Here is a 17221-nt window from a genome sequence, read left to right as displayed (position 1 = left end):
AGCCAGTCAGGAAGAGGGAGGCGCGCCACGCGGCCCCCAGAACTTCGACTTGCCCTCCCCGGGGTGGGGGACGACGACGGAGGAAAGGTGTGTGTGTGGGGGGGGGGAACAGCGTCACGTGCCTGACCTTTGCATACACTTCTTCGCCCCGGCCGGCATATAAAAGCGGGTCAGCCGGCGAGACGGAGCAGTGCCGCGTTCAGGCTCCGCAAGGCTCGGATCTCCTGTCACCTCCCTGCTTGGTCTCGCCTCCTCCACCGAGCGCTCGGGCGGACTCTGCCCCGCGGTAACCCATTTCTACGCATCCAAGCCAGCCCGCTCCGATGGCCCGCCCGGAGACCTCGCCGCTCGTGCCGAAGCCCCGCGGGCAACTCTTCTTCCCGCTCCTGGCTCTCGTCTCCTTCGCGCTCCTCCTGCAAGGGCGCGGCGGGCGGGCGGCTTCTTTGCAGGGCGTCGACGGAGCGCCCCCGATGGCCAAGATCTACCCCCGAGGCAGCCACTGGGCAGTGGGTGAGTGAGGATCCCCCCAGGGCTTCCCCGGGAGGCTTCCTTGGCCAGTTCCTTACAGCCTTCGTTGGGCAGAGGGCAGGAAACCAACGCGGGCATCTAACGAGGTTTGAGCTCAGGGAAGGATTGCTTGCCAGACCTAGAGATGCCAGCAAGTGAGCTGGGACCCTGCTTTTTCCACAATCAGCACCTGGTTGGGAAAATAAGCCAGGGTACCAGTCAGAATAACAAAATTTGAAGAGACCTTGGAGGTCGTCTATTTATTTATTTATTTATTTTATTTTATTTTATTTTATTTTATTTTATTTTATTTTATTTTATTTTATTATTTTATTTTATTTTATTTTATTTTATTTTGATTTATATGCCGCCCTTCTCCGGAGACTCAGGGCGACTTACAAGGCGTTAAGCAATAGCCTTCATACTTCTGTATATTTTATACAAAGTCAGCTTATTGCCCCCACAAACCGGGTCCTCATTTTACCTACTTTAGAAAGGATGGAAGGCTGAGCCAACCTTGAGCCTGGTGAGAATTGAACTCGCAGTAAATGCAGACAGCTGGCAGCTAAATACTACCTTTTAACAGTAGCATTAGTCTGTTGCACCACTCAGGACTCGGTCTAGTCCAGGGATCTCCAACCTTGGCAACTTTAAGCCTGGAGGACTTCAACTCCCAGAAGAAGAATTCTGGGAGTTGAGGTCCTCCAGGCTTAAAGTTGCCAAGGTTGGAGAGACCCCTGCTCTAACTGCAATTCTCCTGGGCTAGGCTGAGGTGTCAGGCATCCTCCTACTCGCTCTGATTTTGGAACCCACCCAGCAAAAAGCTGGCTGAGGAATTCTGGGAGTTGAAGTCCTCCAGGCTTACAGTTGCCAAGGTTGGAGATCCCTGAGTTTGAGGAAGCCTAAGGAAACCTGTAGACCTGGAATCCTGGCTAACTAGACCTCTACATCTTGAGATGGACAGAGTGCCTTTGAGCAAGTGCCAAGTGGGGTCTCCTCCAGGCTTAAAGTTGCCAAGGTTGGAGATCCCTGAGTTCGAGGAAGCCTAAGGAAACCTGTAAACCTGGAATCCTGGCTAATTAGACCTCTACATGTTGAGATGGACAGAGTGCCTTTGAGCAAGTGCCAAGTGGGGTCTCCCACAATTATCTATACATGATAGATCGATATAGCTTTGCTGGCTGGGGAATTCTGAGAGTTGAAGCCCGCCAGGCTTAAAGTTGCCAAGGTTGGAGACTCCTGTTCTAGTCTAACCTCCTGCTCAGGCAGGTAACCCTGTACCGTTGTATAATGTCTTCTTTAAATCCTCCAGTGATGGAACACTCACAACTTCTGGAGATAGGTTGTTCCACTGATGAATTGTTCTAACTGTCAGAAAATTTCTCCTTAGTTCTAGGTTGCTTCCCACCTTGATTAGTTTCCACCCTGTTGCTTCTTGTCCTGCCTTCAGGTACTTTGGAGAATAGGTTGATTCTCTCTTCTTTGTGGCTAAACCCCTGAGATATTGGAAGACTGCTATCATGTCACCCCTAGACCTTCTTTTCATTAAACTAGGCAGACTAAGGTAGCTTTGTGTATCTTCAAAAAGTGGAATATCTCTGCCACCCACCCACCCTCAGTCACTTACCTTAGAGAGCATTCATGCCATGGCTTTCCATTTCCTTCCAGCTTCTCCATCCCCAGTCTTTCCAGTTTCTGGGGTATGTCTGTAAAACTCCACATCCATGTCTCCCTGGTGTCCCAATTTTCTTTTAAATCCCAAAGGAAAATGTTGTGGAAGAGCTTGTCCCTGGGGCTTTTAAGGATGGGGCAGCCAAGGAGGCATCCAAAGGATGAAAAGGAACACGACAGAAAGCCACCGCATAAAAACAGTAAAAGATGTGCATCAAAAAGCTGTCAGTGATAGTACACTCTGCTGCCTCCAATGATGAAGTTAATTTTAAAAAAATGTAAAATAAATTAGAGGTGTCTGCACTAGTGGACAGAATTCCTGGAGATTGGGGAGCAAATTCTTCACTAAAATACTTACCTCTTTTCAGTTGCTAATTTAAATTGTCTCGTTTGTAATAAAAGTGTTTTAGGAAAGGGCACTAGGCTGCTAAGAAGAAAAGTAAGGAAGAAGAACTCAGGGGAGAAAGAAGAGCTATAAGTTAGAGACAGAGATATCCCATTCTCTAAATATTGTCAGAACTACCCCTTTTTCCCTCTTCTGCATAAGGATCAGAAATTTTCCACTAGGAATTTATTTCACTGGCAAATCCAACTGAGATTAGAAACATCATTTGCCTATATTAAAGCAAAGATCACAAACATATTGTCCCTGAAAATAGCTCGAAAAAAGGTGAAGTCTACGGCAGTCATAATCAATTGAATGTTGCCTATTCATAATTGTTATTCCTCTTCTGCTTGTCATGGAAAGTGCGAGTGAGCTGTGTAGAGCACACAAGCCTCTGATTTGGCTGCTGAGATGTAACTGAGCATCACCCGTGTCCATATGGGTGTTTGTGAATTTTTCCTTACTTAAAGGAAAGCATGGTTATTGCCAGACAGATGATGTGTCCTTCACATTTGACATTTTGCACAGAAGAACAGAATAGAGAAGACATCATGAGAGCTTCAATAATTCTCCTGAATTATTCCAAGCCAACCCAACGTGGATGCCATGGTCTCCAGATCCGCGCAGTCATTGTTACCAAAAAAGGACACAGATGTCTGCATTGACACTAATTTCATGGCATATCCTTTCTTCTTGCAGGGCACTTCATGGGGAAAAAGAGTACTGGAGATTTTCCTTACATATATGAAGACCGTCAAGAGACGCCCTTCCCTTTGCTGCCAGATAACGCCAAACAGCTGGGCAGCTATATGCAGCAGGGCGAATCCTTCAAGGAGCTGCTCAAACACATGGAAGAGGATGAAGATCAAAATACTCAGGTTCTCCGGGAAGAGCTGCCCTTTTCTTCCAAGAATGTTTGGGGGACAGAGGAAAGCAGCAGCTTCAAAGATGTAAGTGAGATTTCCATAATCCCATCAGATATTCTTTGCATTCTAGTTGTTTAATACTTAATGTTCTTCTGTTCAGTTTGCTTGCTGTGAAAATGTGTGCCAGGCAGAAACCTTTTCGTTTTAATTCCCGTCTGTCCTCATTCAGATTAATAACAAATTTGCTTTAGGGATTCTTTTTTTTTAGGAGAGAAAGATTTCAAAGAAATGAAATTACTGCATTGATGACATTATCCAGTTGGATAATGAAATGTCTGTTCTTTTTTTCTGCCCTACAAGTCCACATTCAAATTGATAAAAATTTGCTTTGAGGATTCTTTCTTAAGAGAGACAGATTTCAAAGAAATCTTCATGGGAGGAAGTGTCCTATGTCTACTTACTTAGTGGCGAGATGACCAAGACTTTTAAATATCCTTTCTTGATGATGTTACTGCACTGATGACATTATCTAATGAGGTAATGAAACATCTGTGAGCAAACAACTAAGCTCAGAGAGCCCCAAGAACTTCACAGTCCTTCTTTTGCACGCCATTCTCATTGACTTCCCACATGCCAATGAAGTCCCAAAAAATAGATGTCTCTTGTCAGGCATTCCCTGTTAGAGAAAAAGGGAAGGTTGAAACAGTTTTCTCTTGAAATTTCAGACATTGATTCTCTAGTAACTCAACAGATTGGAATTGTGTGACGTAACTGCTGCTTTGGCCTTCTCTAAAAGCAAGATTAGATTGAGACATCAACCTTTAGATTAGATTTCCAAATATCATATTTGTTTGTAAAAAAAAACAAAGTACAATAACCAAAGAATTTAGGGATTAAATCCGAAGAACTCTAAAGGGGAAGCTGTAAAAATGTTTTGCCTGGATAATTGAATACTAATTCAGCATCAGGATATCAAATTGAGTTCCATCTTGAGATCGTTTGAACTGGAGATAGCATGGAGGAGCCAGTCTTCCCTAGTTACTTCCATCCAGATAATGTTTCACCCCATAAAGGACAAGTTTTTTTTTTAAAAAAATAGCTAATATTTGAAATTTGTATTAGAATTCTTCCATGGGTACATATTTAAACTTCAGGGCATCCTGAAGCTACATCATTCCTATCCCTAAGGGGACTGTGGTGGGTGATGCAAGCACATGCAATGGAGTCACAGAGGCATACTTGCAACACTAAAAAAAGATAAAAAGGCTGTTGAAATGCTGCATGAAGTACATCAGAGGTTATCACCACTTTTCTGTCAATAACCTCTGATGTAGATGCCTTGTTAGAAAAGAGTTAGAGCAGCCTTCTGCAAGAGACATGTCATAAATCTTAAGGAACTTCTCTTAGGTTCTACAAACGAGATTTGGCAAGGGAGCAAACATTCATTTTAAGGCAAGCCTTGTTCATTTGTATGAACTGTGTATTCCCCACCCACAAACATTTATACTTTTCCTTCCTTCCTTCCTTCCTTCCTTCCTTTTTCTGACTTTGCTCTAGGATTCCTTTGACATTCATTGGAAGTTCCTATGCATGAAAAATGCTTTTCTCAGGCTTCATAATGAACCTCTGATGAGGTCTTATATTTTCTTAACTGTCCTGAGGATCTTTCTTATATTATGAAATAATATGAATTCTAGGAAGTCATTTAGGGTAAATGCTAGGGGAATGGATTGAAAAACCAGGGCTATATTTTTATATATAAGCCAATTGTTTTCAGTCAAAGTGTGATTGCTTTCAAATCAAAGTGATCTGTGGTGGTGGGATGTATAGAGATACATAAATAAATAAATAAATATGACACTTTGCAGGAATCTGTGTTAGTCTTTCCTATCCGAAAATCAGAAGGAGGCAGGGAACACTTTTTTCCAAATTAAAAGATTTTGTTGAAGGGCACAGGATTTTTGTGAGCTTTTTAATAAAATTGGTTAGTGTGAAAAGGTGATCTCAGTCTCCTAATTTATTGACATATACTTCTCAATTTTATTAACTTATTTCTTAGTTTGTTCCACACCAAAGGCAATCCATGATCAGAACATGGGAAGGATAGTGAGGAGTTAGAGATGATATTTTTTTGCTAATGAGAGTAATACATCAGCTGGAAGGGAGCGACTTATTTTCCTCCTTTCGTTTACATTTGAGAGAATAGAATAGAATAGAATAGAATAGAATAGAATAGAATAGAATAGAATAGAATAGAATAGAATAGAATAGAATAGAATAGAATAGAATAGAATAGAATAGAGTTGGAAGGGACCTTGGAGGTCTTCTAGTCCAACCCCCTGCTCAGGCAGGAAACCCTATACCATTTCAGACAAATGGTTATCCAATCTCTTCTTAAAAATTTCCAGAGTTGGAGCAGCATTCACAACTTTTGCAGGCAAGTTGTTCACTGATTAATTGTTCTAACAGATTTTCCAAGGAAGTGGAACGCCTGACCAGCATTCATTGCTGGGATAGGAAACCAGCAACTCTCAAACACATCACTGGGAAAGGGGAGAGTTGTGGTTTCTTTAAACATCCTGCACATCCTGGTGTAGTGTTTTCTCTCCGGTGGGACCGGTCTATTAGGGCAATCTGGTCTACCCAATTATGGGACGGAGCATACTGCTTCTGTTTTTGCCTTTCAGCCCTAACCCAGGGGCCTTCGCAGGCAGTCGCTTTTGCAACAAACTATTTTTGTGTTAAATTTATGTTTTAGCGACAAAGAAAAATAAAGGGAGACTAGTATAGATCTATTTCAAGCTATTTAGGTCTCATCAGCTAGCCATACCCTTATGGGATTCGAATGGCTAGCTGATGAGAGCTAAATAGCTTGAAATAGATCTATTTTAAGATCTACTAGTCTCCCTTTATTTTTCTTTCTTCGGTAAAACATACATTTAACATCCCGATAACATCCCGACACACTGTGTGTAATTGAAGATGGTTTTATGTTTTTATGTATGTTTGTTTAAAAATAAAAAATGATTTTTTTCAAAAAAAAAAAACAACATCCTGGTATAGTGTGACATGGTGGCTCAGCAGTTAAGACACTGAGCTTGTCAATCAAAAGGTCGGCAGTTCAGCGGTTCGAATCCCTAGTGCCGCATAAGGTGGGTGAGCTCCCCTTATTTGTCCTAGCTTCTGCCAACCTAGAAGTCCGAAAGTACATAAAAAAATGCAAGTAGAAAAATAGGGACCATCTTTGGTGGGAAGGTAACAGCATTCTGTGCCCCTTTGGCGTTTAGTCATGCCGGCCACAGGACCACGGAGATGTCTTCAGACAGCGCTGGCTCTTCGGCTTTGAAACGGAGATGAGCACTGCCCTTTAGAGTCGGGAACAGCTAGCACATATGTGCAAGGGGAACCTTTACCTTTAGTACACATCTATTTCAAGCTATTTAGCTCTCATCCGCTAGCCTTACCCTTATGGGATTCAAATGGCTAGCTGATGAGAGCTAAATAGCTTGAAATCGATCTATATTAGTCTCCCTTTATTTTTCTTTGTTCGGTAAAACAAAAATTTAACATCCTGGTATAGTGTGTATTAGGTGGGGAAAGAGTTGTTCATAACTCTGCTACCAGTGAAACCTTAAGAAGATCGCTAATTCTTGATTTCAGAAACGCATAAATCCTAGTAAATTTGCTCACTGGCAATCCGTTCCCTGTCAACAGAATTAGGCAGTAGAAGCTGGGGACAAGAGTAGGAGTGTCCAGTGCTTGTCTGCCTGCTGGACAATGTTGTGCACGTCCTAAGCCTCCTCAACTAGCTTGCTGCTGGGGATGTAAAGAAGATGCTTTCCATTGTTAGATGTTGCTCAAGGCTTCATCGCTCAGTTCCGCTCCAAAGGCCGGGGATAACATCCTGACTCACCTTGTTTACCTGATCATCTGATGAACACAAATGTGGTCTTCAGAGTCTACTCCTTTTGTGGTTGAGGGCCCTTTGTCATCCACGTTCATACATTAAAGAGTGTGAAATAGCATGTAGAAAAAGTCCTGTTGCAAATATCAGAGTAGAGTAGAGTAGAGTAGAGTAGAGTAGAGTAGAATAGAATAGAATAGAATAGAATAGAATAGAATAGAATAGAATAGAATAGAATAGAATAGAATAGAATAGAATAGAATTCTTTATTGGCCAAGTGTGATTGGACACACGAGGAATTTGTCTTTGGTGCATAAACTCTCAGTGTACATAAAAAGACAAGATACATTCGCCAAGGATCATAAGGTACAACACTTAATGATAGTCACAGGGTACAAATAAGCAATCAAATCATACTAGGAAGCAATCAATATCAATATCAATTGTAATGAAATATGAATGAAGCACAAGCTATTTTAGACACGAAGGTGCTCCAACAATTATTATTTTTCCTTTCCCTCTTCTTTCAGATGGTGGAGCTCCTGTTGCAAGTACTGGATAAAAAGGAAAGCACTCCAAGTTGAAATGACCGCCATCCAGCGCTGAAAACATAGAATAATGTCTTTAAGAGACTATTGTTTCATAAGCATTTTATTGTACATGATAACTAAATAATTATCTTTTCTGTTAAAACAAGATTTTTTTCCCCCTTCAGTGTAGAGGAACCTGTTTACTTGTTTCTCCTAACAATGGCTACACTTCTCCAATGGCTTTTCCCCTTTCCAAGCAACGTTTTTCTCGCTTGAATTGCTTTGTTGTACATAATTGTCAATGAAGGGTCTTCCAATTCTCTGACAATACATTGCCATATCTCTCTTCAATCCCTGCATCTTTTACCTTGCGATCATCCTGCATTTCAATATCCACAATAAATAAATATATATATTTAAAAAAAAGATTGGCGCTTTTATTGATCTCGGAGCACACGATGCAGTTGAAATTAAAGCTTGGTATATTCAGCACACCGGGGCACAAGTTCCATGATGGGACTCATATTGGAGAAATACTTAAGTTAACAACATATAAAACATGGAGTCTCTGGAAGCTTCAATTGGTTCAAAATGTGGCAGCCTACATGGTTTTGTGCAAGTCTAGATTTGCACATGTGTCTCCTCTCTTGTTGGAGCTGTATTGATAGCTGATTTGCTTTCAGGTCCAATTCAAGATGCTGGTTATCACCTTTAAAGCCCTACATGGCCTGAGGTCAGTTAGTTGAAGGACCTTCTTTACCCAGGTACATCTATCTCAGTGATGGCTAACCTTTTTACCATCGCGTGCCAGGAGAGGGGGGGAGGGTTGCGCACACACGTGCCCATGTGCATGCGCGCGCAATCCCCCCCCCCGCTCCTGGCACATGATGGCCTGGTAGGCCCGTTTTTCTTTCTTACCTGGTTCCAGATCCTCTCTATTTATCTGGGAAGGGCGAAAACAGCCTTTCCCACTCCCTTGGAGGCCCTACGGAGGCTGAAAGGGCCCATTTCCCAACTCCCGGTGGGACAGGAAGTAACATTTTTTGCTATCCCCAGTCTCCATAACCTCTCTAGGAGTATCTGGAGGTTGGGGACAGCAAAAAACCTCACTTCTTGTCCCACCGGGAGTCGGGAAATGGGCCCTTTCAGCCTCCGTAGGGCCTCCAAGGGAGTGGGAAGGGCGAAAACAGGTAAGAAAGAAAAATGGGCTTCCCCCCCCAGGCCCTCCAGAGGCAGGAAACAGCCTGTTTCCCTACTTCTGGTGGGCCCAGAAGGCCCAAAAATCAGCTGGCCAGCGCGCACATGCGCCCCAGAGCTGAGCTGGCGTGCCCACTAATATGGCTCCATGTGCCACCTGTGGCACGCGTGCCATAGGTTCGCCATCATGGATCTATCTCATCCATCAGAATAGGGAGGTAGAGGCCATCTAGTAGCAAGAAGAAAGGCCGCCTTCTTGGTAGCTTGCTCCATGTGGAACCTCATCCCTGCAGAAATAAGATGGCCTCCCACCTTGATACTCTTGATAGACCCTGAAGACATGGTTTTGCCAGAAGACCTAGATACTCGGGGTGATATGGAGTCCATTCAGTTTGATTATTGTCACCTGGGAGTCGGGTTTATTAGGTTTTGTATTTATCCCTGGAGTTACCTTGCGTGAGTTGGGTGGCATATCAATTTTCTTTTTTAAAAAATTAAAAAAACAGAAAATGATGGTCCTAGACCTATACTCACATCTGTATATTACTAGTCGGGATGGGGAGCATCTGGTTCTTAAGTCTTCCATGCGCAACCAGCAGTTTTATCAGGCATAAGTGCAGATTATCTCTTGCAATTGGCAGTAGACTCGTATAGTAACAGCTACTATAGCTTTGTCCCTGGACAGGTGTCCTGTCTTAAAGATGAAAGTCATGGGGGAGGCAAACTAGGACGTCCTTCAATTATCTACTTTAGGAAGAAGATACTTGAGAGTGCTTTGATGTTTTGAGGTAGCTCCTTCATGGAAACTAGATGATGTCATTGGGGGAAAAAAGACTTTCGAGGAATGGTCTCTCCCAAATTAAATCTAGAATGGTCTTAGGAAGGATCTGATCTTGACTTTGTGATGTAGGCAACGGCTTGCATGTTCCTTGGAAACAGAATGATGAACAAGGTGGACTATTCATCAAATATAACTTGATCTCAAACAACTCTTTCTAATGGTGCTCTGAATGGAAGATAACACTGATGCCAATGGATGCCAATCAGGGCCACTGAAAAATAAGAGGGAGCAATCAACCTGCTGGTAAGAAATTTGCTCTTGTTAGAAGGCAAGGAGTCAGGTGTGATGGAGAGTAAATTCCTCTTAGAAAACATTACTGTATAACATTCTAATGTTGGCCTTACTTGTAAATCCTAAAGGAAATCTGCTTGAGTAGGAGTTGGACTAGAAGACCTCATTCTGTTATTCTTGCTCTTTGGAAGGACAGACACTGAAGCTGAAGCTCAAATACTTTGGCTACCAAATGAGAAGAGAAGACTCATTGGGAAAAACCCTAGGCTTCAGTTCCAAGTGGGGAAAAAGACACTGGAAACATGGTGGCTGTTTGGAAAGATGGTTTTAATGGATCACATGCCTTGAAGATGTTGGGTGAAGGGGAAAAAAAGGGAGGAGATTCTGAGAGTCCCTGGGTTTTATACCCTCTCTGGCTTTGAACTTCCTGGGGCACAGGAAGAGTATCCTGATTGGTTGCTGCCAGAGGTCATAGCTAGCCTTTTAGGTTGTCTGTGTGCCAAGTTTGGTTGAAACTTGGTGGGTGGTGCAATGAAGGGCAATTAAATGGCTCTGCCTGAAGGAGTAGATCTTTGTTATGTAGAATAGACTGGACCAGGCCTTGGTAGTACAGTGGTCTAAGGCACCCTGTTATTAAGCTGGTTATTAAGACCAGCTGCCTGCAATTAGTGCAGGTTCGAATCTCGCCAAGGCTCAAGGTTGACTCAGGCTTCCATCCTTTCTAAGGTGGGTAAATTGAGGACCCAGTTGTGGGGGCAATAAGCTGACTTTGTATAAACATACAAAAGGATGAAGGCTATTGCTGAGCACATTGTAAGCCGCCCTGAGTCTCCGGAGAAGGGCGGCATATAAATCAAATAATAATAAAATAATAATAATAATAATAATAATGGCCCATTAACAAAGGTGGGGCGCTGAGTTTCTGCTTCTCTGAGTTTCTACTTCTCTTTTAGGGAAAATATTCTGCCTTTTTAGTATATCCTAAAATATTTCATTTTTCTAGGAGAGGGGTAGGTTTTAACTTCCAACAATATGATAATATGAGGTGTAAAATTCTCCAAAATAAGCACATGTAGTTTTTAAAATGTCAAAAATAAAGCAATTAAGTAATGCAATGAGCATCACTGAATCTGGATTGAAGCTTGTTTTAGTCACAGGTAGAACAATTGAGTTTAGGTTGCTTAATTCTGCTTGAAGAAGATTGCAGTCTTGGGAATAAACCTCATTGACGCCATCAAACTGAAAAAGAACATACAGGATGTTACTATGTCAAAACCAATCTGCCCAAATGCACTTCAGTCTCTCCCTGCCAATGTAAGATTAAACTCAACTGAATGTTTTTCAGGAAATAAACTGGATTGAATTAAGACTTCCTTTTGAGTGTGTAGAAAGTTAGCATCTACCCCTCTCCTAGGAAAATGAGATATTTTAGATGTAAGAAGAAATATCCTTCTGGGTTCAGCTCCAAGTGGGGAAAAAGACACTGGAAACATGGAGACTGCTTGGAAAGATGGTTTAATGGTGGACAGGACCACATGGTTTGAGTTCCTGAACAGAAAAAGCATGAGACACAGTGAGTCCCTGGGTTTTATGCCCTCTCTGGCTTTGAACTTCCTGGAGCGCAGGAAAAGTATCCTGATTGGTTGTCAGACTCCCAGAGGGTGAGGGTCTTAGCTGGCCTTCCTGGCTGATGTAATCTTCCCAGGTGCCATGTGGTGAGTTTCTGTTGCTAGATGGGTCCTATTGTGTTAGTTTCTGTTGCTAGATGGGTCCTATTGTGTTGCAGATGATGGTCCATGGACAAAGATGGGAGGGAATTGAGTTTCTGCCTCTGGCCCATTGACAAAGGGGGGGGGCAAGAAGGTGGGAGCTGCTTCGTCTTTAAAACATGCTTCTCCATTTCTCATCCAGGGAAACATAATATTCTGCCTTTTTAATATTTCCTAAAATATTTCATTCTTCTAGGAAAGGGGTGGGTGCTAACTTCCTACATAGGAAACATTAAAAGGGCAGAATATTTCCTCTAAAGGGGGCCAGCTGAGTGGGATTTGGGGGTTCTCCGAACTGCACAGAATCTTAGCTAGAGGTTCTCCCAAACCTCTGTGAACCCCCAGCAGCCCACCCCTGAGACAGCTTCACAAAATGTCCACATTGACCAGAGCTAAAGCAAATTTTAAAAGTTCCATTAATTTGAGCAGAACTTTCAATTCAAGCAATGGTGCCCCCGAAAACCCAGATGAAATATTTAAAAGGCAAATTGCCCCTCTTTGGCAGAAAGATTTGCCATATGATATATCCCTTTCTCATTGTAGAGGCCTCTGAAAAGAAACTTACCCAGGACATTAGCAAAGCTAAGATGGTGGGGAGCTAACTCAGATGAACATAGTCTGCAAAATATTGGCAGGAATCTTCATTTATTCCCAGTTTCAAGCATTTCACTTCATTTACAGATAAGGCACTATTTTTGAGTAACAATGCACTGAGCAATACTGAAGGAAAAACCACAATTTTATGGAGTTAGTTTGAACATGGCCCTTCCATGTGCTCTGTCAGTCTCTAGGATTCCACCAGATGGCACTCTCGGCTAACACATGATTCTTGCACACACAAGTGGAAAAGGCTAAATCAAACACTAGTAGGTCTAATTGTCTATGGAGATTCTCAGTCATCCTGGTCACGCATGTCCCAAAAAGTGCTTTTTCAAAAGCCAACTGGACTTTGTGTTTTTTTTTCCCTTGAAGATGTTTCTCTTCTCATCCAAGAAGCTTCTTTAGCTTTGAGGATTGCCTTTTCAAAAAGCACTTTTGAGACAAACATTACTACGATATAAACGTGTCATGTTTATTTATTGACTGGCATTTATATAGTGCCAAACTATTGCATATTCTGCAATGTATGTAGTTAGTTTAAGAATCAGCGGTGGGTTCACACCACATGATTTCTGGTTTGTTGTGCAAACAAAGTTGAGTAAACTGTGCAAAAGTAGCAGGCTAGTGGTGATAATAAGGGACGCGATGGCTCAGTGGCTAGGACGCTGAGCTTGTCGATCGAAAGGTCGGCAGTTCAGCGGTTCGAATCCCTAGTACCGTGTAACGGGGTGAGCTCCCGTTATTTGTCCCAGCTTCTGCCAACCTAGCAGTTCAAAAGCACATAAAAAATGCAAGTAGAAAAATAGGGACCTCCTTTGGTGGGAAGGTAACAGCGTTCCATGCGCCTCTGGCATTTAGTCATGCCGGCCACATGACCTTTACTACCGGTTCGCAGTGGGGCCGCGTGTGTGTGCTTGCTTCGCTCGCATGCGCACGTGCTCTTCTGCGCATGCGCAGAAGCATTTTAGTGACATTGGGGTCGGTGGGAGGAGCCTCCCGTCGGTTTTACTACTGGTTCTATAGAACAGGTGTGAACCGGGGGCAACCCACTACTGATGGAAAGTGCTGGCTCTTCGGCTTTGAAATGGAGATGAGCACTGCCCCCTAGAGATGGAAATAACTAGCACTTATGTGTGAGGGGAACCGTTACCTTTACCTTAGTGGTGATAATAATGATCAAATTGCTAAATGGCTAAATGGCACAATCAAGCTTCATTACTGCCAAGGAAAAATCCAGTAATTGTATTGTAGTTAAAATATTTTCTGAGGTGTGTTGTGATCAGTGGTGGGTTGCTCCCGGTTTGGCCCGGTTCGGGCGAGCCGGTAGTGGTGATGATATGATGTCAGGGAACCGGTTCTCTATGACTGTGAGCTGGGCCCTCCCCCCGCCCCCGCATTATACCTACCTTTATTTGTCGTTTTTTAGCCCAGCTGATAGGCGCGGCAGAGTGGATTGCTGTGCCTCAGCTGGGCAGAAATCTAATGCACTTGCGCGGAGTGCAAGTTTGGCACGCATGCAAGCGAAGCCAGCATGTGTGCGGTGATCGCACGCAAAGCACATGCATGAAGAGAACCGGTGGTAACACCGGTTGGAACTCATCACTGGTTGGGTTCCAGCTTAGATTGTCCAGGTCTTCCTAGTGATTCAGAAAATCAGGCTATTGGCTTGGAAAGTAATGGAAGAAAGATTACACATAAACAATCAAGAGGCAGAAGGCGAATCTCCTGGAAGATTATTTTTCTGGGGTACAAATTCAGAGCACCTCCTCCAGCTTTGTAGCCTTAGCCTTCTATGACATGGAAAAATTTGAGAATTTACATCATTATATATAATAACATTATGGAACCAATATGTTTTTATGTGGTGCGTTTCTGACATGTCAAAATTTCTCATTTCACATGCCAGGTTTTCTAATCTGAGACAAGAAGAGTAACAGAGCGAGAAGAGCAAGACAGACGGTTTGGTCTAGTGCAGGGGTCAGCAACCTGTGGCTCTGGAGCCGCATGTGGCTCTTTCATCCCTCTGCTGCGGCTCTCTGTTGCTGGTCGGCTCCACAATTGATAAGGCTTTTGGTTAGGACAGGTAGAGAAAAAAGGATGCCGTGCTAGAAGGAGACTCTATGGTGGGGGAACCGACTTCCAGTCAGCAGAGGAAAAAGGACGCCGTGCTAGGAGGAGACTATGATGGGGGAACCGGACTTCCGGTTGGCTCCAGAATTGAATGGGGGCTTCCGGTTAGAACCTTTGTGGCTCTTTGAGTGTTTAAGGTTGCTGACCTCTGGTCTAGTGGTTAAGGCACCAGAGTAGAAGCCAGGAGACTGTGAGTTCTAGTCCTGCCTTGGACATGGAAACCAGCTTGGGTGACTGTGGGGCAGCCATTTTCTTAGCCACCTCACAGGGTTGTTGTTGTGGGGAAAATAGGAGGAATTTGTGTTGGATACGTTCACCATAGTGAAGTGATTTGTAAAAATAATAAAGGCGGGATACAAATAAATTAAAAATATGAAGTTGAAATCAAAGGATGGGTCCATTTATTGGAATCAGATATGTATTTTAACTCAGATAATTCTTAAACTGAGTTGAAGCCAAAGAAGTTTCTTTTAGGTTTGATGAACAAACAGATTGGGAAAAAAATACACCCTATGGAACTTTGTTTTTATATATGACAATAGCAGCAAGGCTTACTTATGCGCGGAGATGGAATGACTCATATATAGCCACGATGGAAGAATGGATGGTGAAATTGATGGAATTGGAAGTGATGGTGAAATCGATCGCTTTGATTAAAGAAAAGACTTCCTCTAGTTTCTTTCTACTTGGAAGCTACTCCTGGATTTTTTTGTTTGAAATGGAAAGAAATGAAATTGTAACCTTGGGTTTTGATTATTAGTTTTGTTGATAGAAGGACTGTTTGTTATAGTTTATTCTGATTCTTAAGATCGTTGATTAAACATTTTTATCTGTATTGAATAAAGTTGGAAGTTACTTCCTTCTATAGCTTTTGTTTCTTTTGTTTGCACTCCCCAATCCTGCTTTTCTCCATCCCTTTATTTTCTTTATTTTTATTTTTTTTCCCTTTGCTTTTCTGTATTTTGTACTTTTTTTTGTAATTTAATTACATTTTGGGAGGGGAAAAAAGAAATGGTCCTTCTATCTAATCCTAAAATCAATGCTCATGAAAGCTTCTGCCTTTTAATAAAAATGGTTAGCCATTAAATGTTTCTACTTGACTTCTTTTGGCTACTGTAAATAGTTTGCCTCTTCCACACTGTCCATTCCTATCAACTCAGTTTTTGGGCTCTTGGCCAGCTTAGCTCTATATCAGCTTCTCTGATGGTCTTCAAAAACCTTCTCTGGAAGTGATGAACTTCCCAAGTTTCCAGACAGTATGATTGGGGAAAATTGATCTCAGGACTATCTCCAAAATTTAACAGATTTTAAAAGTTTAACAGAGTTGGAAGGGACCTTGTAGGTCATCTTAAAACCTGCCGCCCAAGCAGGAGACCCTACACCATTTCTGACAAATGGCAGTCCAATCTCTTCTTGAAAGCTTCCAGTGATGGACCACCCACAACTTCTGAAGGCAAGCTGTTCCACTGGTTAATTGTCCTCACTATTAGGAAGTTTCTCCTTAGTTCTAGGTTGGTTCTCTCCTTGATTAGTTTTCAACCACTCTTCTTGTCTTGCCTTCTGGTGCTTTGGAAAACAGGTTGACCCCCTCCTCTCTCTGATAGTCCCTCAAATATTGGAACACTGCTATCATGTCACCACTAATTTTTCTTTTCACTAGAGTAGACATATCCGATTCCTTCAACAGTTCTTCATATGTTTTAGCTTCTAGCCCCCTAATCATCTTTGTTGCTCTTCTCTGCTCTTTCTAGAGTCTGGAATACAACTGAATCTCTTCCAGGCTTCCTACAATTTAAGATATGCCAATGTCTTCTGTATATAGCAATATATACAGAATAGCAATAGCACTTTGACTTATATACCGCTTTACAGTGCTTTACAGCCCTCTCTAAGCAGTTTACAGAGTCAGCCTATTGCCCCCAACAATCTGGGTCCTCATTTTACCGACCTTGGAAGGATAGAAGGCTGAGTCAACCTTGAGCCAGTGAGAATCAAACTGCCGAACTGCAGTCAACCGGCAGTCAGCAGAAGTTAGCCTGCAGTACTTCATTCTAACCACTGCACCACCAAGGCTCTATATTGGTGATATCCATAATTTAGATGCAAGATAAAAGTGGTGATGTTTTAAGAAAAGAATCAAAAGTAGAAATAAAGTCTCAGAAGAGGAAAGGGCACCTTAAAGTATAAACCTGAAGCGTATCAAGAAAGCGTAGGAATAAAAATATTTACACAACATGCTCTGCTAAAACATATTAAGGTCAGCACAAGATGCCAGTAATCAAGGATAAAAGTGAGTTTCATTTTAGGGACTACCTTTGACCTTTGTAATTGGTGCAATTAAGTTAAAATGATAGACATCAGTAGTGGGATTCTGCTGATTCTATCCGGTTCAGGCGAATCGGTAGTGGCGACAGTGGTAGGCCCCGCCCACCTGCCCGGACCTAATGCTGTCCTATTTTGCCACATTTTGGAGGCCATGTGCATGCGCGGAAGGTGCACGCGAGCAAAGAGCATGCATGGAAGGCCAAGCATGCATGGCAGGTGGGCGCATTTGTGAACCGGTATGGAAGGTAAGTGAATCCCACCTTTA

At 42.6% G+C, this 17221-nt stretch overlaps 1 protein-coding gene across 1 annotated transcript; it reads left to right on the top strand.

The window, feature by feature from the left end:
- Positions 1 to 323: 323 nt before the first annotated feature.
- GRP (gastrin releasing peptide) lies at positions 324 to 7917 on the top strand. Its single transcript, XM_070935969.1, has 3 exons — positions 324 to 510; positions 3263 to 3513; positions 7864 to 7917. The coding sequence occupies exons 1-3, from the start codon at positions 324 to 326 to the stop codon at positions 7915 to 7917; spliced, it is 492 nt and encodes a 163-aa protein (XP_070792070.1).
- Positions 7918 to 17221: the final 9304 nt, after the last annotated feature.

This window comes from Pituophis catenifer, unplaced genomic scaffold, assembly GCF_029215685.1.
Source record: "Pituophis catenifer annectens isolate HBS135680 unplaced genomic scaffold, rPitCat1.0.hap2 SCAF_2, whole genome shotgun sequence".
Taxonomy (NCBI): Eukaryota; Metazoa; Chordata; class Lepidosauria; order Squamata; family Colubridae; genus Pituophis; species Pituophis catenifer.
This window is presented reverse-complemented; position numbering and strand designations above follow the sequence as displayed.

Coding starts and splice junctions, on each gene's coding strand:
- GRP (XM_070935969.1), top strand. CDS start 324: ATGGCCCGCCCGGAGACCTCGCCGCTCGTGCCGAAGCCCCGCGGGCAA. Junction 511..3,262: donor AGGCAGCCACTGGGCAGTGG/GTGAGTGAGGAT, acceptor TTCTTCTTGCAG/GGCACTTCATGGGGAAAAAG. Junction 3,514..7,863: donor AAAGCAGCAGCTTCAAAGAT/GTAAGTGAGATT, acceptor CTCTTCTTTCAG/ATGGTGGAGCTCCTGTTGCA.